Below are 26631 nucleotides of genomic sequence, written 5' to 3' on the forward strand. Positions count from 1 at the left end.
AGGCAGCATGTTTTTAAGGGGGCCATGGGAGTTTGTCCATCATGTGTTGTGTAAACTTGGAGAAGGTTTGAGACTGTGATATGAGTGTAGCTGGGCTCAGCTTTAGAGACAGGGCGAGGAGCTCCACCATCTAGAGGGACCTCGGAGTGGAGCCACTGCCCCTCTGTCTCAAAACAAGTCAGCTGAGGTGTTCAGGCATCTGGTTATGATGCCTCCTGGTCCCCTACTTTTGGAGGTTTTTCAAGCATGTCCAACTGGGAGGAGGCCCAGGTGGACCCAGAACTCACTGGAGCGATTGTATGTCCCTCCTGGCCTGAGAATGCCTTGGGATCCCCCAGAAGAGGCTGGAGAGTTTGATATCTGGTTTCCTCTTTGACCTTTTGCCTCCTCAACCCAACCTTGGATAAGCTGAAGATGATGGATGGATGGATACTGAAAAGTTGTGTATTGCTGAAAAACAAAAAATATCTGGTGGAATTCTGATGCTAATTATGTTTACTGATAACAAACCAGCCACAGATTATTATTAAAAAAAGGCATCACTCAAACATGAAGATGAGGAGGGACTCACCACTGTGTGAGACTGTTGGCAAACAGTTTAAGAATAATGTTCCTCAAAGCTTCACATCACACAATCTTCTATATGACAAGCATAAACATTACATGGTATAATTAAAAGAAAACATTGTAAAGAAAAGAGTAGTAAACAAACATTAAATTGCTGCCTTTCAGTGCAGTGCTGCCATCTGGCAACAGTTAAAACATAAAAAACCAAGATCCAAACTCTGTGAACTTCTCTGTGTCTGAGCTCATGTAAATAGAAAATGGTTGAGTTGGTGCGAAGCTGTCATGCTGACAGAATTATCAATATTTGAAATGATTGTTAAAAATCACAGACCCTGCATTTTTTGTTTAATGATAAAAGTGTTCTACCAACATTGTTTTCTATTTGCTTCTCTGGAAAATAAAGAATAAATGTGGAACATTTAAAAAAGAAAAATAGCTGAAGACACGGCACGTGTTGGAAACAGTTTTTGCTCATGCCACATGATCATCTGCCTATTTTTGTACACCCTGTACATTCAGACTAATATCACACATCATTTGTCGGGTATCAAACACATCCATGGTTGGAACAAACATGGTGGAAAATATCTATGATTTAATTGTGAAGGCCCTGCTGAATGAAAGTGTTGCATTTTACCAGCTGCTCATCACCATCTAACCTTCTGTGGTTTTAAACTGATGCAAAAAGAAATCTAAACATTGACCACTATCTCTGTCATCAAGCTAAGAAAAAATTAGTTTAATTAAAGTCTCTTACGTGTGTGTCAATTGATGTTTGTTTCAACAGCTTTCAGAGCAATCGCATCCCTCTCTGCCTTTGAAATCACTTGAGCACTTTAATACTTTCAAGAACACTTCCTCTCTACACCCCTAAGACCCTTTACAGACTCACACCTAATTTACACATACTTGCACTATGTCCTTTAAATATATTCAGTACTTTATACATATAGTAAGATTTCATACTGCACTGATGTGATGCTTTTCCTTCCTGTAAGCTGCTTTGAATAGAAGTAAATGAGAAAATGTCAGGATTTTGTGGAGTGATATCACTAATCAAGGTTTTGGCCATCACTCAAACATTCATGACCTGATTTTGTCAGATTTTTACACATAAGTGTAGTAAAATAAAAATAAGTCATCACATTTTAAACCCCAAAAGTCAACTGCTCTATTCTCTATAATTTAAAAACATATAAAAAGAAACATTCTTGATTGGAAGAGGCATACACAGAGCTCTGTACAAAAGTCGCGATCCATCTCTCCTATCTTTAAAGTTCCTTCGAAGCAGCCAGATTTTCTTGTTCTCTTTTAAAGTTGTCTTGAGCAAAATGATAGTTCTCCAGGCCTTCTGAAGGTCTTTCAAAGTTTATCTTTGGACATTGGCTACTTTTTCTCTTATTTTCAGTCCAGTCCATGTACCTGACCATTTTCAGTTTGTTAAGGCAATTAATACTGACCTAGGAAACATTCAAGCATAAAAAGGGAATATAGGGATGGACCATTGTTCAAAGAAACTATTTCAAAATAGTATCTTTTTGGCACTTTGAAAATTGCAGCCATTTACAAAGAAACATAATTTCTGCACATTTCTTTCATAGCATCTACAAAAATAGTAACGATAGCAATATTGAAGATAGAAAGATGGGAAATAAATAGAAAAGATAACACAGTTTGACAGATAAAATAGTATTTTTACACCAACAAGTGATTCTGAAAGTGCTATTATTGGCATATTCAAGCACAGTGAACTGAGTGTTCTTAAGAATATTGAAAGGAACTTAAATGAGCTTTGAGATGTCCTTCAAGAAGCCTGGAGAACTATTCCTGGAGACTACTTACAGAAGTTAGAGAACTAACTGAACTAAGAGGGTTCAGGCTGTGTTAAGTAAAGGTGATTTCAAGCTTGTCAGTACTGTACAAATTCTATTTTTGTCTTATATACTGTATTTCAATTTATATTTTCTCATGTTTCAACAGACAAATACCCTGTTTTCTTGGCAGTATATAAAGAAACGAAGGGTGGCTCGAGACTTTTACTCAGTGTCTTTCACAGTCCTGTAACTCCAAAGTATTGATTCTTGTTTTACATTGTTTTATATCCAAAACAAACTTGTTTTTTTTTTTCACTTCGTACCTTTCTGGTTCTTCAATAAACCACCAAACACTGTCCCTGTCTACCTGGTCTCAATTCATTTCAAGGTAATGTGTCATGCTGTGAGCTCAGTTGTGTTGCATACATTAGATATGTAAAGTGTTTAGTAACTCAAGCAGAAAATACAATTTATACCTCTAAAATGCGTTTATTTGGGATAAATTTTAAAGTTTGTCCAAATCACAGAAAGTGTTTTGACCACCAGTAAAATACTTATTTTACTGCAAAGTCAAATTGACAGTTACAGAATGCAAATATTTACAATACATAAGTTATTCGCAGTTTTAACACACATTTAAGTGTGTGAGATAAGACAGCAAATTGAGTTATTGTTTGGAAATATGACAAACAGAAGCAAAGCATTGAACTGAATTAAGAATGGAGAAATCTGCAATCATTTAATTCCACTGTTTTTCTTTGTGAAGAGACAATAAAAGGGGGAAACGATTCAGACTTTGAGCAGCTTAATTCATTTTTGTTTTTTAAAGCAGGAATTATGCTGCCTGGAAACCAGCATAAAAAAAAACTTCCCTTCCCTTTTCTCTTTGCCGCTCAACAAACTGTAACTTCAGATTTATCTATTTTTATTTTCCCCAGAACCAGAAAAATATTCTGGTTCTGCATCAGTGGTTCAGCTTTCTTGGTGAGTTCTGCTGTTGCTTACAGTCTAATTTTAAAGGCTTGGAGCAGTGACCTGCATCCCAATGCAGACGTTCCACCGTCCCAGGTGTAGGAGACAGGTGGAGCAGGTGGTGCACGCTCTGTAACTGCCGTAATCACTGAACAGACAGCACCGTTGATGCAGGTAACCCAGACAACCTGGCAACGCACACAAATTAGAGGCAGTGACGAGAAGGGTGTGATTAATGATTCTCAATAAGGACAAGCCTCCGAGGAGGGTGGGCTGGAGCGACAGTGCCTCTAAATCCCGGAGCTTTTTTAAAGCAAAAATGAGGTGATACGCTGAGTAGTCGATTTAAAAGCTGAAGGGACTGATTGGGGAATACTGATGTTGTTGTACAAAGTATTCTTTTCCCGATGCATTTTCTGCAATCTGTCGTGTATTCGCACTGTTAATCAGTCAGCCGCTGTTGTTGATTGAACCTGGACTTTCTGATTTATCTCTTATATGAGAGCAGCGTGAATATCAGTTGCAGAACTCCCATATTCTCCACTCCCAGAGTTGCCTTTGATAACCCCTTCCTCACCTCCAGAACTGGAAGTTTCTGTAGTCTGAACAGGGGGAACTTTACAGGTCGGTTCTTGACACTATCCTAAACATTTCCGTCTGCAGACACATTTTTCTGCGTTGCGAGTAAACATAGACGTTTGTGATTTTTGATGCCACGCACTGTCGAAACGAACGCGTTCAGACGCTATAAACCGACCTAGGTTCGCATTGAGGGAACCCCTGCGCTTGTGTTGTGGACCATTCCTCCGTTCCTCTACATCCAGGCGAAGTGAGAGCAGAGCACAGCGCCAGACGGACCACTGTGGGTTGGTGTGGATACACAGCAGAGCGCACGACTCACAGACTGTGCAGCGCAACTCCAACACAAATGGATATTTACGTGGCCCTGTTGTCCTTTTTCTTTTTTTCCAGACCAGGTAAGTAAATATGCGGGTAGTCTGTGATCGTACTGAGTAAATATTCTGAGAACTTGATCTTCTTGACGTTTTGTACGCTCCTCAGTTTGGTTCTTGCGCGCAAGCATGATGACATTTTTCTTAGTGTCTTATCACCGCAGTATTTTTTTGTCATTTTCCCCTGTTTGTAGAGTTAGAGTTTTAAAACAGCCACGTGGCTGATGAGATTAAAACAAGTGTGCAGCTTTAACGTGCAGTGCACCTGCAGTCCGTGGAGAGCACAGGTGATGACTGTGGGCAGAAAATGCGGCGCTTTTTTAATGTACAATATCAGCTATAAATAAATAAAAACTGCGCGACTTTTCCCAAAACAGGCGTTTTAATGCACACAACCAGTACCCATGTCTGTTTGTAAGATGTATTGGTTAAAAGGTTCAGTCCTTTCAGTAGGTTCGAACACTCCGCTTCACATCCTCTAACCTCCATCTCTCTTCTCCAGCTTTTGGTTTCGAGTCAGATCAAGACTACCAGATTGATATCATCAATGAACTTGACCTGGCAAATGCCACCTATGGGATTAACCAAGTGGCCGGGCTTCACAACGGAAGCAAAGCCTTCCTTTTTCGAGGTATGACATTGTTTTATTTCTGTTGACGCCGCTCAAGTTAAGAAATAATCTCGTTTGCTTCCCTCCCTTTCTTTTCTTTGTTAATTAGCGAGAGCAAACCCACGCTGCGCCACACCTTTGGATGTTGAGACAGACAACTCCGGGGAGCCTCCACTCATAATTACTCCACATAGAGAGGCAGCAGATGCGCGCAGCCTTTGTGGACACTGTTTAGCGCGCCGTCTGCGTAATATTTCTACGGCGTTGAGATTGTTTCTAATATTCTCTGAGTAATCCCAACAAGTGATGGGGAATAGATATCAGCTGTGTTTTACTGTGCGGACTGACGGGCGCACAGCAGGTTGCCGGGTAGATGAAAGAAAGGAGAACTCAGTTAGGAAGACAACACTGATGAAATGACAAAATGTTTTTCGTGTTTTCATGATCTGGGATGTCTCACCGGTGTCAGAACTTTGCTTTACTGAGCAGGAAAGGACAGTTCGTCAAAACATGTTCACTCCTCTTGTAGTGCCATCAGCTTTGAAAAAGAGGCGTAATTGTTGGAGAGTGGAGGAAGGCAGGAAAGGATGTCATACACATCAGAGAGAGAAGATAGAGATGGAGCATTGAATTGTTTTGGTAAACAAGTTTAAGTGTTTGTTGATCCTGTCTTAGGCATGAGATAAAAAAAAACGTCCTGAATTTATGTGTTCAGTGTCCTCATTTGGAGCTTTCAAAGCTAGTCTGTGCTTTGTTTTCTTTTCTATCTCTCCTGATGTTGTTCAAACCAAATAACATCAGCCTACAATGTTGAGTGGAGGGGATACAGAGTCTTTTTCATTTGTGCAGCAAGCCTGTTCAAATACAAAGATACTGGCACAAACACCGGCAGCTTGAATTTAAAATGAGTAACCCACGGTGTTTAGACTCATATCCACACTGGGTGTTGAAACTGGTATAAAGCAGAGGGACAATGTTCTTTATGTGTGCATGTGGTTTTATTTTCTTGAGTGCTTGGCTCACTGTGCCACTGGTTCTGTTTGAATGAAGCCAGGGCAACTTGGCCGACTCTGCCGAAGTAAAGCTGTCCAACATTCAGAGCTGGAGGCCTTATGGGATTCACAGCTTTACTTTTTACTTGATACACACAAGCCCCCACATGCTCCTATTCCAGCTTTCTCCCCCTATTTGGTTTCCAGGCTCCCAGAGATGGGTGCAGCAGCTAGATAGCATAGGAAACAGCGGGGTAGTCCAATGAGGAAAACTGGACTTGCTTGTGTTGTGACCTATTTAATACTTTGGTGATACCCCCCTCCGCTGCTGTCATGCTCCTCTAACCCAGATGGCTCCACTGAGCAAGTGCAGCCTAAGTTTCAGTGGGAACTGGGTTCTTTTACAAAATGGAGAGTTTGATGTATTGGATAACTAAAAGTGTCTGCTGTACTGTGCAAAAGTCTAGAGCCACACTTAATTTATTTAGATTTTCTTCCAAGTAGCCAGGCTTTCTTGTAACCTTTTAAAGTGGACTTGAGGAATATTTCTCCAGGCTTTCTGAAGGTCTTTCTTGTTGCTTTTTTGACCAGTCTTTGTACATGAGCATTTTCAGAGGATTTTTTTCTTGGCCTGTGAATCATTCGAGCAGAAAAAAGGCACCTCACTCAAGGGATGAACCTGTGCTGCATCTAAACAAAACAGACAAAGAACCAGTTTTCACCAACAAAGTGGTTCCCAAAGAGCTATTAGCTGAAAACTTGGCATATCTCAGCATGGTGTGCGGTGTGTCCTTAAAACATTTGAGGAAACTGCAAGTGGAGGACAAAAGAAGAAGTGTCAGGCCTAAAAAACGACCTACAGCAGATGAACAGGATCTGAAAGTGATGTCCTTAAGAAAGAGAAAAAAATCCAGCAGAGACACAGGACCTGAGAGATGCATCTGGACCTTCAGCTGATCCATCTACTGTTGGCCCAAGCCTCATCAGAAATGGTCTCCATGGAAGGGTGGCTGTCAAGAAGCCATTCTTAAGGAAGGGAAACAGGGAGAAAAGGCTGAGCTATGCCAAATGACACAAGAAGTGGACTGAAAATCAGTGGCAACAGGTCTTATGGAGGGATGAATCCTCCCCAGAGCCCGGACCTCAACATTACTGAAGCAGTGTGGGATCATCTGACAGAGAACGGAACAAAAGGCAGCCAACATCCAAAGAAGAGCTTTGGGATATCCTTCAAGAAGCCTGGAGAACTATTCCTGAAGACTACTTAAAGAAATGACAGAAAGCTTGTGTCAGAGGGTTCAGGCTGTGTTGGAGAATAGAGGAGCTCAGACCAAATATTCACTTTCAAGCTCATTAGAATTGTACAAATTCTTTGTTTTTGCCTTCTACTTTTGATTTCAATGTATTTTTCGCAAGTTTTAATGAATTGTTTTATGTATTTCCTGTTTTCTGGCAGTATATAAAGAAATGAGACATGGCTCAAAACTTTTGCTCAGTGCTGTAGCATAAGTTTTTCTGGTGCTGTGGGGCTAATACGGTCAGTGATTATTCAAGATGATTTCTCTTTACAGTCACATACGGTGGTCATATTAGCATATCTCATGTGTTGGATTGATTAAATCTTTGAGCAAAATATAATATTGAGAGTGAAATGGCTGAAAACAGGGCAAAGCGTGGTCTAATTAATGTTGATGGCACGAGAGTTAAACAGAAGCTTCTGCCCGTGTCTTTTGTAGGACTTTGTGTGACCTGTCTCCCAGTTAGCCACTGATTTACAAACACAACTCCTCACTAATGTTTTCAGCACAATAATGCACACAAAGACAGATGACCGCAGCGTCTGCTAAAAGGTTTTGTGATTCGACCTTACTGGGACAGAAATATAACTGTTGATAATCTCCCACTGTGCACTGATCGCAGGGAACAAAGCTCAGCTAATTGTTCAGTTATTTGCATATTTGTTAGAATTTGTACTTTTTAACAACTGGATTACTTCCTTTGCTTGAACATCGAATGAACAGGATGGAGTTAGTTTGCCTAGATGAGAGTTGACCTAGTTTCTCATCCTACATTGGAACCCAGATTGTCAGCCTCATTACTCAGACGGCCCTCTGCCCCAGTGTTGATTTAGATTTAAAGTAATAGTGATTATTAGTTTGTTTCTTGGTGTCCTCCTGTGGGTACGTTTTGGGTCTACTTGTTTACTTTTGGTCCAGAGTGGAATAACTCAACTTCAAACATATGTTTGTGCTTCATACAAACGTTCCTTGTGAGATTCCTAAAATCGGAATTTTCCATAAGGCAGCTAGATAACAGTCTAATGCGTTTAGAGATATTATTTCTTTCAAGGGAAAAGACCATGTGACTTTGCCCATTCTCAACTCATAGCATTCAACCCAGGTTTGCATATGGTGTATCATTAGATAAAGCCTAAATTTAAGGCTGGTTTTCACAACCCTGCTCAGTTCCTGATATCTGGAAACTGTCTCTGGGTCTGAGTTGAGCTGTTTTTGAATTGTATGTTTAAATGGGTCAGTTAGGGGTCTGTTGTATCGCTGCTGATTTTGCATCTGTGAGTCACTGTGTCTCAAGTGGATCCAGACAGACATCATAATTATCAAAGGACAGGGGGGAGCTTTTAGACCAGGAGTGTTACCCATAACTTGTAGAGAGAAACAACATGTCTTGCTTACATCGCAGTATCTTTGCATTTCAACCTCTCAGCTGATGAAAGTTGAAAAGAACTCCTTCAGCCAAGATGCTAAAATGGTCTCCATAGATGGGACTGTTTTCATCCATTACAGGAAACAAAATGACACATAATATTTACTGAATTTAGATAACTGACACGTTCTGAAATAGGGCTCTAATATCACTGCATTTTAGATGACAATTTAAAACCATTACCTCACTGTTAGCTCTTCAGTCTTAGATGACATTTGCTAAGAATAAATGTTAAGTTTTAAATGGTATCAGCAGCTTTCATCTTGATATACCTGCTCTTTAAACACTCCTCCTCGGCCTGGGAGGTCAGTTATCTTTAACACACGACAACTCTGCGGACTGCTGTAAAGACTAAAATGGTCTGTAATTAACATTTATTCGAGTCTCCTGTCAATTGAAGTCAAAATCTTCTTTAAAGCTGGTGCATAGCAACAACAAAGGTCTAAAAGGAGTGTTACTATAAATATGAAATTGCTTTTCCAAATAGATTATGTTTTTTAACCTTAGAATGGAACAGTTGTTATTAAATCTATTTGCATGGTGCATAGAGCTATATCATATAGCCTAAAATGCACAGAGAAGAAAAGTATTGTTCTGAGGGAGATGAAAAAGAAGACAGTGGAGGAATCAGTGGTTGTAGATGCTGTTTCTTGAGAAGCTGAGGATCATTCTTTACACATGACGTAAGAAAAAGCAGAAGTGTGGGAATCGGCTTGTTCAAAGAAGCAAAAACCTGAAGAAATGAAGGGAATTCAAACGGGCCAAAGCAGACAACAAGAGAAATTGTTGTTTGGCTTTTCATTGTTGATGAACTATTAAGGTATTCAGAGTGATTCCTAACAGCTCAACAGGTAATTTAATGTAAAATTAGAATATATTGCTTGAGAGTTGGTGGATGGCATTTGAGGTCGTTTCAATCTTCAGCTTAACCTCAAGATGTCACTAATTGTTACACGCTGTTTCTTCAAAGCCAAAACGTACTGAAAACATTTCAAAGTTGCTCAGTGGAGACATAGCTAGTACTTATTCTGGTTTTTTGTCTACTTTCTATTTTAATTCAGTTTTTGTTGTTGTCACTGTATATAAATGTCCAAGTGTATCACATAAACCGTACATCAACATTTACAGGAATCTACAACGGAGCTTGTCAGCAGAAAAGTGTTTCTAAGGTTTAGAACCTCAATTTTAGATCTCGGGTTACATAAGAAATAAACAATGTATGCATCACAATCAAAGATCTAGAAATAAAAGCAACAAAAAAATGAAAAAACAAATCTTGATTCTAACATATAAGGTGAATCTTTCAGAAATAGGAGAAAAAGCTTGAATGTATTAACAAGGGCTGTTTTTAGTTTCTGCATCTGTGTTTGCTGGTTAGGGAGACAAAAGCACAAAAAGGAGAATGTCCTCTAGAATGAATGCAGCTAAAGCCTGTGTGCTTGTCCTGCAACATTGTCTGCAGTGAAAAGGCCTGTTGCCCCCTTTTCCACAAAAGTTTGTACCCTGGCATGAAGCTGGCATGATTCATTTGTGTCCAGAGATATCCATTTTGTAACATTTTCATTGTGTTAAGTGGACACAGAACAATGTGGACGACAGCCTCAGTGCAGTCTGTGAAGTTGTTGTGATGACTGTTCAAATTTAACAATAAAAAAAGATCTACGTTAGGTGGTTGGATGGTTTTGATTCAGTAGCTACACGCATGACCTGAACATGAATGGAGTTTCTGCATGAGTTTGACCTTTCCCTTGCAGGGAAACTTACTTTACTTTAAATTTTGAATTAGTTTTAGTAATGTTTTCTTGGGTTTATGCATTAAAAGCAACTACGTTAGAGACACATCGTTATTTAAGTTGAAACAATCTCTGTATTAACATCAAATATCCTCTTTCCATCATATTGGGTGACAATTCCTAATTCTTTGGCAAAAGACAGAATATGTGTTGATACATGGACCAAAATTACCACTGTAACACACAATTTGTTCCTAAAATAATGAGCTTTGCGGTATCAAAAGCAATATGAAATGCAAGTCATTCTAGCTGGACTGATTAATCACTCAGCAGATTAATCAGACTGATTATTTGCTAATTAGAGTTAATCTGCAGCAGCCAATTATTTAATGAGGCAGGTAAACATAGAATAAATGCTGAAAAATCTACATTGCAGAGTCAGTTAGGCTGCTGTGGAATAATATTTACTTGCTTTGTAAATTTTTTTTAGATCTGTCATCCAGTATCATAAGAAATCACTAACATAATATTGTCATATCTGATTATGATATATTTAAAAACCCCATAGTAATTGTGTTTTAACTCTGAAATACATGTAGCTGAAGCAGCTTAAGGGGAGCAGCTTTTAAACACGAAGAAGAAATAACAATTTTTTTTCAGTCGGATTTAATCTGATTGGGTTTCTTGTGATAACTGTTTCATATGTCTGTTTAATATCAAACTACAGCTGAAACAAGCTCTTTGTTAATGAGTGTGCTGCATCCTGTTTGTTTAATCTGTGCAACAACTGAAGTGTGAAGAGTGCGTGGCTCGTTTTCATTCAGACGTATGAGTAAACTGTAGTGTCAAGGTTTTTGTACTGATCAAATAGATAAGAAATCAAATGATAATTAGGACTTTGATTAGTTTGGTTGTGATTTCCACAGAAATGTAAGGTTTTATTTATCTTAAATTTCATATTTTCCACTTGACTACACAGAGCAGAGTGTTAACACAGAGCTCAAAACAGGTTTCCCATCCAGCATCTATTCTAGATCGCTTCACATGAAGCTGCCTCTGCCTCCTCTGTTGCGCTTTTGTGGTAAACTTTGTGGTATCCTTTGTAAGGGAAAGTATATATTGTGAAAGTAGAAATTGGTGTGTTATGAACAGCAAATAGGCAGTTCTGAAATGACCCAATTTCAGCAGTTGCTCACAACTGAATAGAAACACTGAATGTGTCTCAAACAAGCCGGAGAAGTAATCAGAATATTAGCAGAAGAAAGCAGACAGTAACTGGTTACAGTTTTACCACTTTGTTCTTAAAAAGTCTGTCCAGAACTGCAAGAGGTAAACAAAATAATACAAACTCACTACAGTTATGAACAGTACCCCAAAAGGTTATCCAGCAGTTAATTCTGGTGTGCTAAATGCAGCTTCTGTTTATCGTATAAAGGAAATATTTTCTTCTTAAATTACTGCAGATTATTTCAGCTAACACAGTCACAAAGAAATGTGAAAGCAACCGCTTCAATCAAAAGAAGAATTTGAGAGAATATTTCAAACAGGTAAACTGCATCTTGCCTTCGACAGTGTTGCGCTCACCTTTGAATAAAAGGTTTACTGTGGAGATGGCATAATTTGTTTTTGCACCTCTTCAAGCTTAAATAATATTAACAATTTTCTATACTCTTAAGAAGAATCATAATTTTCCACACTTACAAAACTGTGCACATTAACTGCTACAAAAGGTGTGAAATTATGTATGTCTTAAATTGTAACATTGTGGAGTCTTTGCCAAATTAAATCAGTATTTTAAATTGTGTATTTACTGTAGTGGTAACCTCTCAGAAACCAGGTTCCTGGTTCGAATCCCAGTGGGGGTCTTTCTTTGTGGAGTCTGCAGGTACTCAGGCTGCTCCCCTCTGTCCAAAAACATACCTGTTAGGTTAATATGGAAACATCTCAGCTGTTCTTCGAGGCACATTAATGTATGATTGAGAAGCAACATTTGCAATATCTAATGAAACATATTGATATTAAGTGCTTGTTTTTGTTTTAAAAAGGACAATTCAGGGTCACATGGGGTTGGAGACTGTCCCAAACATCATAGAGGGAGATTCAGGGTTAACCTTGGACGAGTCGCCACTCTATCGCAGAAATAAATGAGACAAAAGAACCATTCAAGCTCACAAACACACCTACAGCCAATAACTAGTTTGCAGTTAATCTAACATTCATATTTCTGAACTGGAAGAAGCTCGAGTACTCAAAGAGAACCATGAATCGCCATGGAGAACATGCAAACTCAAGCTAAAATTAATCTGGATTCTTCTCGCTGTGAAGCGATAACACTAACCAGCACATAGCCTTGTTGCTATGCTCATCACTTCCTTTTTATAATTAAATGAAACATCCAATATGCCAGGTTTTACTCCAGGGTTCTATAAATAGCACACCTGCTATAAGTATGTAAGTACTATGTAATATACTATATAAGGACACATTGGTTGTATTAAAAGTTGATCTGAGAATTCAACAATAAACATCAGCTTGTCAGCCCATCATTTTGAAGCAGTCATCCATGAAATAAATTAATCACAGTGAACAAACAGACAGACCAGTTTCTTTCCTCGTGGGTTTCTTTCAGATCCAGATCGCTATCACTCTTTTTCCACATAAAATCCACATGAAGTCTCAAGAAGCAATCTGGGAATGATGAACCATCACAAAAGCTAATATAAAAAGATGAAAAATGAAGCAGTCTTGAAGTCGTGCATGCAGGAGATGATCGGAGGTAGAAATTAAATGCCTTTTTGTTTTTTTCAAAGAAAAACATAGATGATGCAAAGATCTTTTAAAGCAAGAAACAACATCACTGTTTAAAATTTAATAAATAGTTTAATTCAACTGCGCTTAAGAAAAAAATATTGCCTGAAAGTTCCTGAGCCTTGACTCTGGAGGGGCAATTAATGCCGATTACAAAGATGACTGTCTCTGAATACGGCAGAAGTTTTCCTAATTAGGTGGCTTCCTGGCTGTTCCCTTGCAGCCACCGGAGGAGTGTGTAGTTACAACTCTGATGTGATACCTCACCAGATGCTGTTTTTGTGAGACAGGCCATGCGTGCCTGGCCTCTCTATGACAGGTCTAATGAATCGATGTTTTAATCTTATATTGATTCCCGCCATTCAGCTACATGAGCATTCATAAATATCTATCCCTTACCCTAAGGATTCTTTCATTTTATAGCAGTGGTAAGCTCTGTCGGACCAGTTTAGAAGTCACATTTACAAAGCCGTGCCTGTTTTATTACTTTTAGTGAGGCCAAATAACAAAAGGAGGAATTGTGCCTACTGTCAGTGACATTAGCCTAAGCAGAGAATGAATTGATGGTATTGCTCATGAATAACCGACACTACTGATTCTGTGAAATATAGAACAAGGTCAGGCCTTAGGAATCGCTTCCTGCTACTCATCAATCCAGTGAATTTGCACCACATAGTTTACATCCAGTGCCAAAATTTATTGCCAATGCCAATGCAGGGTTACACTTCAATAAAGAGAGATCAGGAGGAAATTTATAACTATATTTATTAGGGTTAGCAACATAAATTGGCGATTAAGCTCCGTCATTGCACCCTATTAGACAAGCTCTCGCTGAGTCAAGGAATGTTCAGTCGAGCAAAGCCAAGGAAAGTGGTTGATGGAATCTAAAACTCCCAGAAAAGACAATTTTCTTGTCTTTTATTTACTTGGGGAAGGTTCTAGCTGAGTGAAATGACCCTGAGGTACCTCAGTGGCAGCCATAGAAAGAACTGGATGAATTCTCCAAATGCTAAGGAAAGTAGCTTAAGTGCTTCTTTTGTTATTTCTATTAGCACAGGAAATACTCGACCATCCTTTATCCAGGGAAAGAAAACATTCAACCACGTTTCCTTGCAACTGTGACATTCAAAGCGTTGCTCATTTATTTTTATACAGTTATACAGCTAATGAAATTACATTTTATATCATACTATGGAAACAAAGAGAGGCTTACAACATTTCCTGAATATCTTTATCTCAGGATAAAAAAAAATGAATTTCTTGTGACAAGAACTAAAATATCTCAAGTTTTCATAATAGCTTAGTATTTTCTCTTAATATATCTTCCTGTCAGCAACAACAGTGTGAGCGTCTGAAGGGCAGCTACTGGCTGAAGCCCAACAGAGTTTGTTAAAGTCTTTGCACCAACAGCCCAAACTGTCCCAAGAGCAGACATTTCCTAAATCCAGCACAGCAAACAGTTACACACAGGCTTGCCCTGACTCAATGAAACAGATCTATCCCAACTGTCAGGACAGCGATAATTAGGTATCGGCACAGGTACCACACATATTTTCAGGCTCATCATCATCCCCTTGTACAGGGAAGACCCATCTCTTCAGAGAGCATCTCCTTTCCTAGCACTTGTACTTCCCTCTGTTCCTGCACTCTATCTCTACACTGTCACCTGTGACAGAGTCTGACTAGTGGTTTCCTTCTACGTAGCTCATTGTTAGCTTTGATGTTAGCTGTGATTCTCATTTGTAAGTCGCTTTGGATAAAAGCATCTGCTAAATGCAGAAACATAAACATAAACCTTGTGATCTCAAGAAATCAAATCTAATGTCCTTATTAATATACGTTGTAAGCTTGAGAACGAAATAGCCAATTTCTTGAGATAACTGTGCAAATTAAGATGTGATCAGGGGAAAATGAAATTTGTTATCTCGATAATGCAATAATCAACCTGTGATCTCGAGAAAACAGCTTAAAAAATTAACTGCAGGCAAGATTGCTCTTGGCAGCTGTACTTCTCTCATTGTACTAATATGAGAAATGTGATAAAACCTCAGTGATGAGAATATATTAAACAGCCGTAGTTTCACTATGAAATCCCAACATCACAACTTAGTGTATGTGTCGTACAGTTCTTGTTCAGTCTGGTTCTCCTGACAAATATTAGCAACTTGTCAAGCCCTGCTGCCATCTCCCACAGTAAGAATTGACAGGCGACTATCTCTTGAGAATTTCTGTCGGTGCAGGTGTTAAGGTGACTTCTGCTGTGTGCGACAGATTGTTAAGTGGCCTTTGTATTAGTTGGACTTGAGTTGAATGCATTTCTGATCATTAAAAGATATTTTTAAATTACAAATTTTCTTGGTACACTGAGTTTTGTTTTAGGTCTTCGAGGTTTCTGCAGACAGGTGTTCTTGTTTAGCCAGAATTGCTGCATATAAATCAATGTGAACGCTTCAGTATCAACAGCTAATCCATCAATTCTGCAGAAGAATTGGAATTCTTGATTGAACCAATGGCCTGATATGTCTTTTTTTTTTTTACACATAATGTCTTGAATCAAAAAAAGATGTTCACAAGTATCGCAGGTGTATTCCCAAATGAAGGAGGTTAGAGGGTTAACAAGACGGGCCAGAAAAAGCCTCGTCTCACTGCAGGTTCCCTTTTCTTCTGAGAATATCACCGCTTAGCGTGTTATTCCTGTTTTAGAAAGTCAAAATATGCCAATCTTTGATGCTCTCATAAGAAATGTTATCATGCTTGTGTCAGGCGATTGGGCAGACAGAAGGTTGGCTCCACTAGAACAGATCTGACTGTTCTCTCATGGTGGAGATGAAACTAAGCAGCATGTAACAGAATGTAAAAGGAAAAAGGCACATTAGAAACACAAATTTAGCTCTTAATTACCGATGCTGCACTGAAATTAGACGGTAGGTGGTTTAAGAAGGAGCAACGGGTGATGACATATTTTAGAAATCTTGATAAACGCAAATGCACCTGGAGCATAGAACAATTGCATTATTTTCACGACAGTCTATTTCTGCACCATTCCTCCAGGTTTTGATTGAACTGGCTATAAACTGAGAGATTTCTGTGAGGTTTTAGTCTCTCTTGCATCCATGTTGTTGCTATTTATACCTCCCAATCTGACTGCAGAGCAGAGCAGGGTTGCATGTGGCACAGATATAGCAGAGAGCCCCTTGCAGCCGGGCCCAAGAGGCTGTGTGTTGTTCCCAGGCTTCAAGCAGCAAAGCCAGGCTATGACTCTAAAGTCTTCGGCACACACTCCCAGCCACTAAATCCGATGGAGGCTATCAAACCTTTCATCCTTTATGCATGAGCTTCCTGGATGTCCTACTGCTAGAGGAGGCGAGACACTAGTCCCACCTCACAGCAACCTCAGAGGAATTACTACATCTGAATTATTCATTATACATGAGTGTGATATCTTTTAAAGAGACAGACGTGTCTCTATTGCCCCCCTGATGTCAAATTAAAAGCAGCACAGAGGAACGTTGGCTAGACAAACGTGCCATTTATTTGGATGTGAAAAACGTGATCTCATCTGGCACAGCCAGAAATAAAACCCATATAATTGGTACAAATCTTCATGGTCTATTAGGATCAGGATCAATAACGACATTTGTACTTCTAAGAAACTATTTCTGGTATAAAAGCCCTTCAGTAAAGTTGCCTTCTTCAATTTTTGGGTCCAGGCTTTGAAATCCTATCCTTTTATCATCATCTGTCCGTTAGCCTGCTTTTCCTTTGGAGAGAAAAGATCGAATGCCAGTGAAAATTGGAGCTGTCTAAGTTTTGTTTTCATCTTGCAGAACTCGCATCAATGTCTTTTTTTAAGCTGCTGCTTATTCAAATCCATCTGAAAATGACCATACAGGTAATTAAACAAATTTCTTGCATGCTGATGGGCTACAACTTATTTTCTCTATTTATTGCACCAGACGTGTCACATTTCTCATTTCTTTTACAGATTTACATTTGAAAGTTAAACCATTTTCAGCCTGGCTAGTTGTTTGGCACTTGGGGTAGCAATATTCAGGACATTCCCCTTTTTTTATATATATTTAGAAGCTGTGAATAAGAAAAGGTGCGTAGAGACAATAAAAATCAACTCAATTTCCATAAATTGACAAAACAGGTAAATTTAGTCTTGTCCGGCAAAGATTTTGGTTGTGTTGTTCACCAGCTGTGTGTGGTCGAAACCGGCATGTAATAAACACCATCCAGATGTGGCGAATCATGGCAGCCTAGTTTATTTGCTTCAGATCAGTCAATTGAACGGTGTCTGATTCATATAACTTTTTTGGGTCTTTTTAAAAGATCATCAGCTCCTCCGAGTAGGAAACATAGGTCTCTAATTCTTTGGTAAGCATGGAAAATAATGAAAGAGAAGATGAGAGGTGCAGTCAAAGCTAAATTGATTTTTCATTTCCACCTTTTATTGCTGTATCTCTTTCAGTGAAGCATACATAAGTTAAAAAAAGTAGGATGCTAGCTTATTTCTTCATTGCTAACATAACATAACATGATTTGTCTTTGAATCTTTGTGTCTTAGTGTTGTGTTGTTTTCCACACCCTAAAGAGGATTATACATAGTCTAGAAAAGGCAAGTACAAGCTCTTTTTATTCATATACCTCTTTACTACTATTTTGGTTTTAAGTACCATGATATAAAATTGGAAAATACAGTATTGGTGAGGATGAGGCCGCACTCTCTGGACGCATTTACAGACATTATATTCAGTAATTATTTTCTTATTTAGCTTTATCCTAAAAGACTTAAACATGGGGAACAACATTCAAAGTTCGCCACAGTAAGAAACACAGTTTTAAAGATAAATAACTGCATTTAAATGAAGCACTTGGACTGCAAGTGATTTCACACATATTTTTTGGATTTTAAGTAACAAATTTGTACAAATTTCTTGAAACAAATGATTGAAAATGTGAGACCGGATGTGCTTTGCACAAATTAAACTTTCAGAAGCTCGAAAAATGTTGAAATGTTTAAAGTTATTTTGAAGTTGTGTTTTTCATAGCTCCTGGGTATTCTTAAATCTAATTTATTTTACGTAATTATTTGTTTCATGACTGCATCAGTCATATGTTTTACAATATTTGACACGATATTGATGTTGGTGTAGTTAAAATGAAGCCTAAAGTGCCACACTGCTTTACTATGGCACTACCGATGGCCGCTCTTTTTATTCCAGACTTCATTTCTGACACACAAAATCAATGAATCAGCATTGTTTTAAATATTAAACTCACTGTAAAACACACTTTTAGAAATTGCAAGTGTGACTCAGTTTTGGCTCGTGTCATGCGTTCACAGACAAACACAGTCACAAATACACAATAAATAGTTCACTGCTTTAATAATGCCACACACTGCCGCTCCCCACAGCCTTCACTGCACAGAGGGATGCTGGATTGCTTTCTTCTTTAACGATTCATCTATTCTATTTTTATGATTTAGATGCCAGCAAACTGTGTTGTTTATATTTTGCTTCTTCTTATGAACAATGTAAGTTTAGAATTGACTGACTGGAAGATAGCTGCAGTGGTCTATTATCTTATATTCAGAGCTCCTTCTTAAGTGTGGCTCATTAGCGCATACAGAGAAATGTCATCTACAATATGACATTCTCATCTTTAAATCTAAGACTGCAAACTGGCACAGTAACTTCAGCACAGAGGAATTAAACTGTTTATCGCTGTTTCAAGCTGTTGGCGATAGGTGCAAGAAATTCATCCTTCAGCAGCTTCCCAGCTCCATCACAAGTCTGATATAATTAGCCCTCCTTTGTTCTGCCTGAAGCAATTGTCTTTGTATTGATGGTATCACAGGCACACTGTAATTGCATTCACATTCACTCCTGTGGCTTTGTAACCTATCATAGATTTGAACCTGAATTAGTTTTGTTACTACTAATTATAGCTGATGACATTTTTGTAGCACCAAGACATAACATGGGTAAAGCTTAACTTTATTACTTAACACAGCCTCCAGTTTAGCCTCCAGTTAAACCTTTGCTTTTCAAAATTTTACTGTAGGGACATTGTGAAATTACACCTCTATGGAAGCATAAATCGGTTTGGATTGGATAACATAACTTGTCTGTACAAAAACCTATAAGAAAGGTAGATCTCTCCACATGACATGTGAATATATATGTCAGAACAGTAGACCACAATTGTGACTAAGCAAAAAATCATATTTCAGAAGTAATATTTTGGAAAACAGTGGGAATTTTTCCAAAATTGTTGCAGTTAGTTTAATAGTTATTAAGATAATTTCTTACACAGATTTTTTGATGTACTGGATGACACAAATAAGCATTGTTACCATTACTCAGCTTGTATGCAAAGAACAAAATTAAATGGTACAACAGATCTGTAACAGAGGCAAAGGATGTTGGGATTTAGCAGCACCAGGTTCCCCTGTGACTATGTGCTCCGTGGCATTTCATGGATTTACTGTCAAGTCCAACAAGCCGGATGCCAAAACAAACCGCGACACCATCACGGTAGCATGTTGTTGGTAATTTACCGTACCGTAAGATGAGGGCATTGCAACTTCAAGGCAAAATGTGTCATTGACAACCTTTAAAATTGAGCTGAAGCCTGAACCCCACCAGAGCAAACGCAGAGGATATCGCTGTTGCCATGAGAACGCCTTTCTAGCATGGCCTGTCTGATTTTCATGTTTAATGTGGTGATTAAAGTTTACATGCCTTAGGCGAGAAAAAACTTTTTCAGTATGTCCCGGTCTTATCAGTCACACTTGGTTCACATCGGTGAAGCTGACAGGTGTGGATCTGGTAAGGAGAGCTAGCATTTATTGCTTGTCAGACTAATTCAGCATCTTTTGGTACTAAAACGTCCATCCCAGTTGGTATCTTTTAATGGATGTGATGGGTGATGGGTTCAGTTTGTAGCACCAGACAAAAGCTTGAAGAATTACATAAATTATTTGAAACATTCCATTCCACTTAAAGGAAAAACATCTACCAAAACATCTATATATAAATATATATATATATATACACTTCAGTTTAGCTAGAAGTGGCCACTGGCCTCATTACAAGATTTCCTTACAAGACTTGTGGGCAGTTCTTGTAAGTGTAAAAATACACCTCCATAACCAGAAAGATTACCCTTGGGTTTTTTTATTTCTTTTTTTAACTTAAACTCATTTATTTTTCAAAGATTTTTCAAAAGCTTTTTAATAACTCCCTGATCCCTTGCCCATCCCACACCCAGCTCATTCAGACTGGACCGAACAGATTGCATAAAAGTTGATCTGTACAGGAGACATGTCAGGAACAAGCCTTTCTCTCTCCAAAAATAACAACAACGCGAACATAAAGATACATAGGCATGGGCACAGGCTGTTTGGAATGTTATCTTTTGGATACACTGCTAAGGATGGATCTGTTTGCTCCCAGTAATGATAAACATGATGGGTGGAGAACAAGATTTACTTCAAGATGTTCACAATCTGTGAGCCGCGTTAAGATGCTTTTCTGAAAAGAACTTGCCTTGTATATTCAGCTGCTAGCAAGTTGTAATGCAACATCAGCAGCAAGCACATAAACAGTGTTTCTTAATTTAATAGTAACCAGGCTTTCAATGGGTCAAGATGATAACAAAGGTTTTCACAAGCACTGTCAGAAAACACATCTTTTATCATGGCAATGTTGAATGTTTCTGTATTTTCATTCATCGTCTAATGACTGTAAGAGTTACTCCACCCAGAATTTATTTTGATTATCAAACACACCCCCTGCAGACTTTAAAGGATGCAGTAAAGGTTCAGTAATGGCCTCATTATTTCTTAATGTCAGTCAGGAACCTGCTGAAACAGGGTAACAAGGTACATCCCAGTGAGGCAATAGGTACTGAAGAAAAACAAAGCTTTGTAATGGCTCTCTTGGTTTGAAAATGCCTTTCAGTGCTGCATTAGGGGTGCATTGTTGTATGCATTATGTATGCTGTTTTCTAAGAAGTAGTGGCTTTCCATGAAGCTGTGCTGAACTTTATTTCACAGATTAAACCCTAACCCTAGTTAACAATGAGAACCATTCATGATCAGCAGTTTAATCCATTATGTATTTCCTTGTTCCAAGTGATTAAATTAACAAAGAATTTAAAGAAAAAGAAATATTCTTTAATTTCAGCTTTTCTGCATGAAACTTTTGAATAATTCAAGAAAGAGTGTCTCAAACTTCATCTTCTAAGGGTTAGAGCTTATCATTAGGTTCTCAATTTGTATTGTTTGTGGCTTTAATTACTCATTTTTGATTTTCCTAAGTTTACATTTGTAAAAATATCTTCCAATACTTGCTCATGTTTATTTAAATAAATGTTTATTCTGTACAGAATGTGATAAATATTTCTCTTACAGTGTTGCTAGTTTTGCTTGGAAAAAGGAATGTTGTTCATTTTTGTGCTTATGTGTTTGAAACCAACACTGGAAAGCCTTCATTTGGCAATTGTTCTTATTCGGTGTATGTGGTATTACATATTTGGCTTTCAGAATAGTTTTTTTCTGGCGTAATTGCTTCCATGTGTTTTCCTGCCAATTAAAGCATCAAAGTATTGATGTATGTCCCACAGGTCAAGCAGACGAGGAAGGCAGATGTTATCATTCTGAGTGGCTAAATATAAATATGCATCTGTTCGTTTTGGAAACATCTGGAAGAAAATAGCTTTACACTATGTCAAATTTTCTTTCAACCAAAGACATAAAATGCTTGAAATTTAACCCTCTCCGGGTTGGGAATGAGATCCTTCCCAAAGTGGAGGAGTTCAGGTATCTCTGGGTCTTGTTCACGAGTGAGGGACGAATGGAGCGGGAGACTGACGGGCGGATCGGTGCGGCGTCAGCAGGGATGCGGGCTCTGCGTCGGCCTGTCGTGGTGAAGAAGGAGCTGAGCAGCACAGGCAAAGTTCTCGATTTACCGGTCAATCTACGTTCCTACCCTCACCTATGGTCGCGCGAGCTGTGGGTTGTGACCGAAAGAACGAGACCGCAGACACAAGCGGCCGAAATGGGCTTCCTCCGCAGGGTGTCTGGGCTCTCCCATAGAGATGGGGTGAGAAGGTCGGTCATCTGGGATGGGCTCGGAGTAGGATGCCTTCTGGACGCCTCCCTGGTGAGGTGTTCCGGGCACGTCCCACTGGGAGGAGACCCCAGGGAAGACCCAGAACAAGTTGGAGAGATTATGTCTGTCAGCTGACCTGGGAACATCTCGGGGTCACCTCGGAAGAGCTGGAGGAAGTGGCCGGGGACAGGGATGTCAGGGCTCCTCTGCACAAACTGCTGCTCCCGCGACCCGACCCCCGGAGAAGCGGCAGATAATGGATGGATGGATGGATGGAAATGTAACCATGATGTGATTCATAAAAGAGGTTTCTTAGCATTTCAGACCGGGTTTTGAAAGTGGTAGTTTATTTTAGGTTTCAAAGAGGTTGCTTAAAAACTTAAAGTCTCAGACGTGAGATGGATGATGTCATTTGAGTTTATTAGTAAAGGAATCTTGAAAGAGCGTTTTATTGTTGAATATTTTCTGTATTGTACCTGCCACCTTGTTTTAAGCTGCAGCACCTGTAAGGAGAAAACACAAATCTCACAAATCTCTGCCTTGAAGGATCAAAGGACGCTAAAATAAAAAATAAAAAAGGAAATTAAAGGAATATGGGAGTGCATTTCACAACAAACTGTCATTTTGTTTAACTTGGGGTTGAAGAAGAAAGTGACAAACCAGAACATAGTCAGACATTTTGCTTCTCTTCTTGACTTCAAGATTTCCATGTTATAAAGTCTCTGAGCAGCAAACATAGATTTGCTTTGATGGAAACAGAAAAGATGTCCTCAGTCGCCAAATAAATATAGCTTATTTATTTTCTCAGCATGGATCACGGCATGTATGAATACGCAGTTTAGGTTTAGACATCTTTTAAATGAACTTACTACCTAAAACAGTTCCTTAACAGCTCTGTTCCACCAGTCCCATTGAAATGTTCTTGCATTAAGAGGAGATGCATCATAGACCTGAATCATGACTGCCTAAACTCATCATATGAAATGTAGTTAGTTTTAGCAATGTTCTGCCATGAACAAAAGCTGAGGCTGCAGAACTTGAGTGCGCTGAAATGAATTGCATGTTGTTGGTCAAAAACAGTTCTTCTTTTCAGCTAGAACCCCACTCAAAGACATTTCACAGTTCTTCTTTATAAGACATGTTTTTTTCTGTTATTTTATTGTTGTTGAGAAAGGATGTGTGGGGTTTTTTTTGTTCTTCAACACCTACAGAAATTGCAGTCCAAAATACAAACTCTCTCACAGTGGAGCTGGTGGTGCTGGCAGCCAGATTTCTTCTGGTTTAAACAGCTCAGTGTGCTCTGTGAGTTCTGCAGGGGACAATGGATGAAGCGGCTAATGAAATGGTTGCATATGTCTACAAGTGTGGGTTTCAGTTAAACATGAGCAAAGTGCATTAAGCAGGGGGATCTGGGATCCTTCCGGCATCACACACAAGCACATTTTCAGGGAAAATCCATCGTTCTGCCTTCTTCCTGTCAGCTGTTCGAGTGATAATTCTGTTTGTTTAAGAAACTATCTGTTGTATATTGATAGGTAATGTGACACTTTTTTCTTTGTTTTCCCTTTGGAATCATATAGATCTTAACTATGTTATTGAAGCTGAACAGGAATTTTACACAAAAATACAGAATATTTTGACTTTGACTTATTGAAACATTGATCAATATGAGAGAGATTGGAAATGAGTGTATATACAGTGTGCTGCTTGATATTGCTATTGATATGTGCTGCCAAACTTGATCAGGTATTGCTGTCAGCTCACCTGTTTGTGCATGGTGCCAAAATAAATGAGATACAGTTCTTCTGCTGCTGCTGCTGACTGGGATCACAACCCCCTGTGTCTGTTGGGAATAATTAGGTGAACCACAAAAGATTCAGAGGTTGTTTGAGCTCATCATTTATCTATCCTGGGAGTTAAAAAAGAAAGACAAAAGGCTGTCAGAGGAATTGTTGTTTCTAGAAGTAGAACTGCTCTGGTGTTTTAAATGGCAGAGGTAAATACATGTTATCATTAAGGCGAATGCATTGACTATACGTGTTAAAAACAAAACACCTCAAAGATGACAATTCATCTTCAAAAGTAGTTTTTTATTTGTTTGGAAAAATTTGATCAGTTCAAGTTGTCAGAGTAGATTTTAAGTAGCTCAAAAGAAAATAATTTATGTTTTAGAAATGGATTTTGCCAGCGTTTTTTTCATTTGTGCTATCAAATATACAATAAATGGTTATCAGCTGAGTATCTCAGATTGCTGTTGATATGCTGATTTGGTTTGAACTTGAACCAAGCAACAGTTGTACCTCCAATCACAATATTACACCAGTCTGAAACTTTACAGTCAGTAGTACTTTTTACATGGAGTCCGGTCCCAGTAGTTTTTAAAAGCTAAAGCTCCTGGTAATATGTTATAGCAGCAGTACCTTCAGAGAATGAAGGCTGTAGAGAATTTTCAGGCTTATGTTAGGTTCACTTTGCACGTCTTCGCTTCAGAGAGCACAGTGTTTGTCATAAAGACAGGGGAAACATCTGGAGTGCCTTTTGTTGTAATAATTAATTGTTTACGACTTTTCTCATCAACCCCAATGCAGAGCCGCAAAACACTGTGACTTCCTCTCCAAATGGCGTCCCTTGTGAATAATCTGTTGCGGACATGTTTTGAGAGCACACATGGAGATATTGCTCCACACACAGAAGCTAGTTTACTTTTCCAGTCTGCATTTGATGAGCTGCCTCCTTTATCCTTTGCTTCTGTGTAACTTGATGTCCCATTTGTTAAGATAAGAGAGGGAGGGAAGGTTTGAGTTGTTTGTCTTGCCACTCCTTTGCTCTTTTAGTGAAGTTTTAGTCTCTTTGTTCACCAGCAGGGCTGTTATGATTCAGATACTGACAGAGCTGTGTATGGCTGCAAGATATGGAGAAAATATAAAATGTGGGATGCCTTACCTCAGAACTCTGTTGACACTTTGGAGGCTTGTGTGTGCTGTTGTTTTTACCTCGACATGTTATCATCATATGTGAAAATCCTGCACAATAACACCTTGTTTAACAAATTCAATTGTTGATATTGTTAGTATACACACTCATGTGCAGTTTAAAAACAAGTTTGACTGCATAGAAGCATTGAAAAAATTACACTACTTCTTAGTTGACCAATTTTTCTGTAAATATTTTCTCACTGCAATTACGCATTTTAAAATGCAACAAGATGTTCATTTTCTAAATTATGGTTACGTTAAGAGTTAAATAGTGTCACAGATTCTCAGTCAGATCTACCTCGAACCAAACCAAACTTTGTACTCAGAATTAGTAACCTACAAACAAGCAGAGATGATGCCTCAAGGGCTACTTTGACTGCATTCTTCCTCTCATATAAATACCAGTTTGTTAGGAGCAAAAGACACATGTTTGATACAAGTTGTATCAAATGTTTATGCATCTGGCCCCTGTCACACCGTGAACCTACCTTTTCTCTGCTTCAGTTAAATTACTCGTTGCACTTTGTTTTCTTGGCTTTACTCAATTAACATGTTTGCAGTCTCTGGGTCCTAACCGAATTCATAGCCTTTTTGATGAACTGCATAACAAATACTAGCAGCAAACTATGCAATTAGAGTAAACAGTTATTATCCGTTTTTAAACACTTAGATCAATGATCTTTACTGTTTTTTACATTTGAGCCACACTGGTGAGATGAGCACATTGGCCACTTTTACCACAAAACACTAAAAGCAGCTCAGACCACTAATTATATCTTCATACTTTGTATTCAGCAGTAATGCAGTGATCCCAACTACAGAACAGGCTTAATACTGGGATAAGCTGGCAGGCATTGACTTTTTTTTTACTGTTGCAATCCACTGTATCTTTCTCCACCTGTTTTTATGTTATTTTATCAGAATTTAAGTCTGTTTCTTTTCTTTGATGTTCTTTTGTTATATGCATTTTATGTTAAAAGGAAATAACAGATCATAAATCGACCCATATCTGTCCACCTAGTATCTGAGATCAGTGGCCAGTGGCAGATTAGAATTGGCTGATTCTGGTAACCATTCACCAACAGTGCATATCTACTTTGGATCATCGCAGCAGGAATATTTTGCTTTGCGTGGAATTGTGCAATATATGGCGAAAGCGACTTAGATTGTTCTCAAGCAGCCCTGCTTCATTTAGAGCTGTGAGATCCTGTCGCTGTAGATGCTTCACAGTGAAAACCTCCAGCAACACGTCTTTGATTCAAGTGTTTTTATTGCTGCGCTTTGAAACAGCTGTTGGATAGAAACACCTAACCCCTAACCCTAACCCCAAACAAAGAAGAAATGTCACTTATTATACC

The 26631-nt window shown here is 38.7% G+C and overlaps 2 protein-coding genes across 2 annotated transcripts in view; both read left to right on the forward strand.

The window, feature by feature from the left end:
• htatip2 (HIV-1 Tat interactive protein 2) overlaps nt 1-26631 on the forward strand; it is a 279723-nt gene that overhangs the window by 191090 nt on the left and 62002 nt on the right. The gene's annotated exons all lie outside the window — the stretch shown is intronic.
• The window catches only part of LOC140301508 (protein kinase C-binding protein NELL1-like), a 250729-nt gene continuing 228281 nt past the window's right edge, over nt 4184-26631 (forward strand). Inside the window, exons 1-2 of the mRNA XM_072379984.1 lie at nt 4184-4330; nt 4809-4937. Coding sequence (XP_072236085.1) covers nt 4282-4330; nt 4809-4937 — 178 coding nt within the window. The 5' untranslated portion in view covers nt 4184-4281. The remainder of the gene's footprint in view (nt 4331-4808; nt 4938-26631) is intronic.

This window comes from Leuresthes tenuis, unplaced genomic scaffold (genome assembly GCF_036924035.1).
Source record: "Leuresthes tenuis unplaced genomic scaffold, fLeuTen1.0.hap1 SCAF_2, whole genome shotgun sequence".
Taxonomy (NCBI): Eukaryota; Metazoa; Chordata; class Actinopteri; order Atheriniformes; family Atherinopsidae; genus Leuresthes; species Leuresthes tenuis.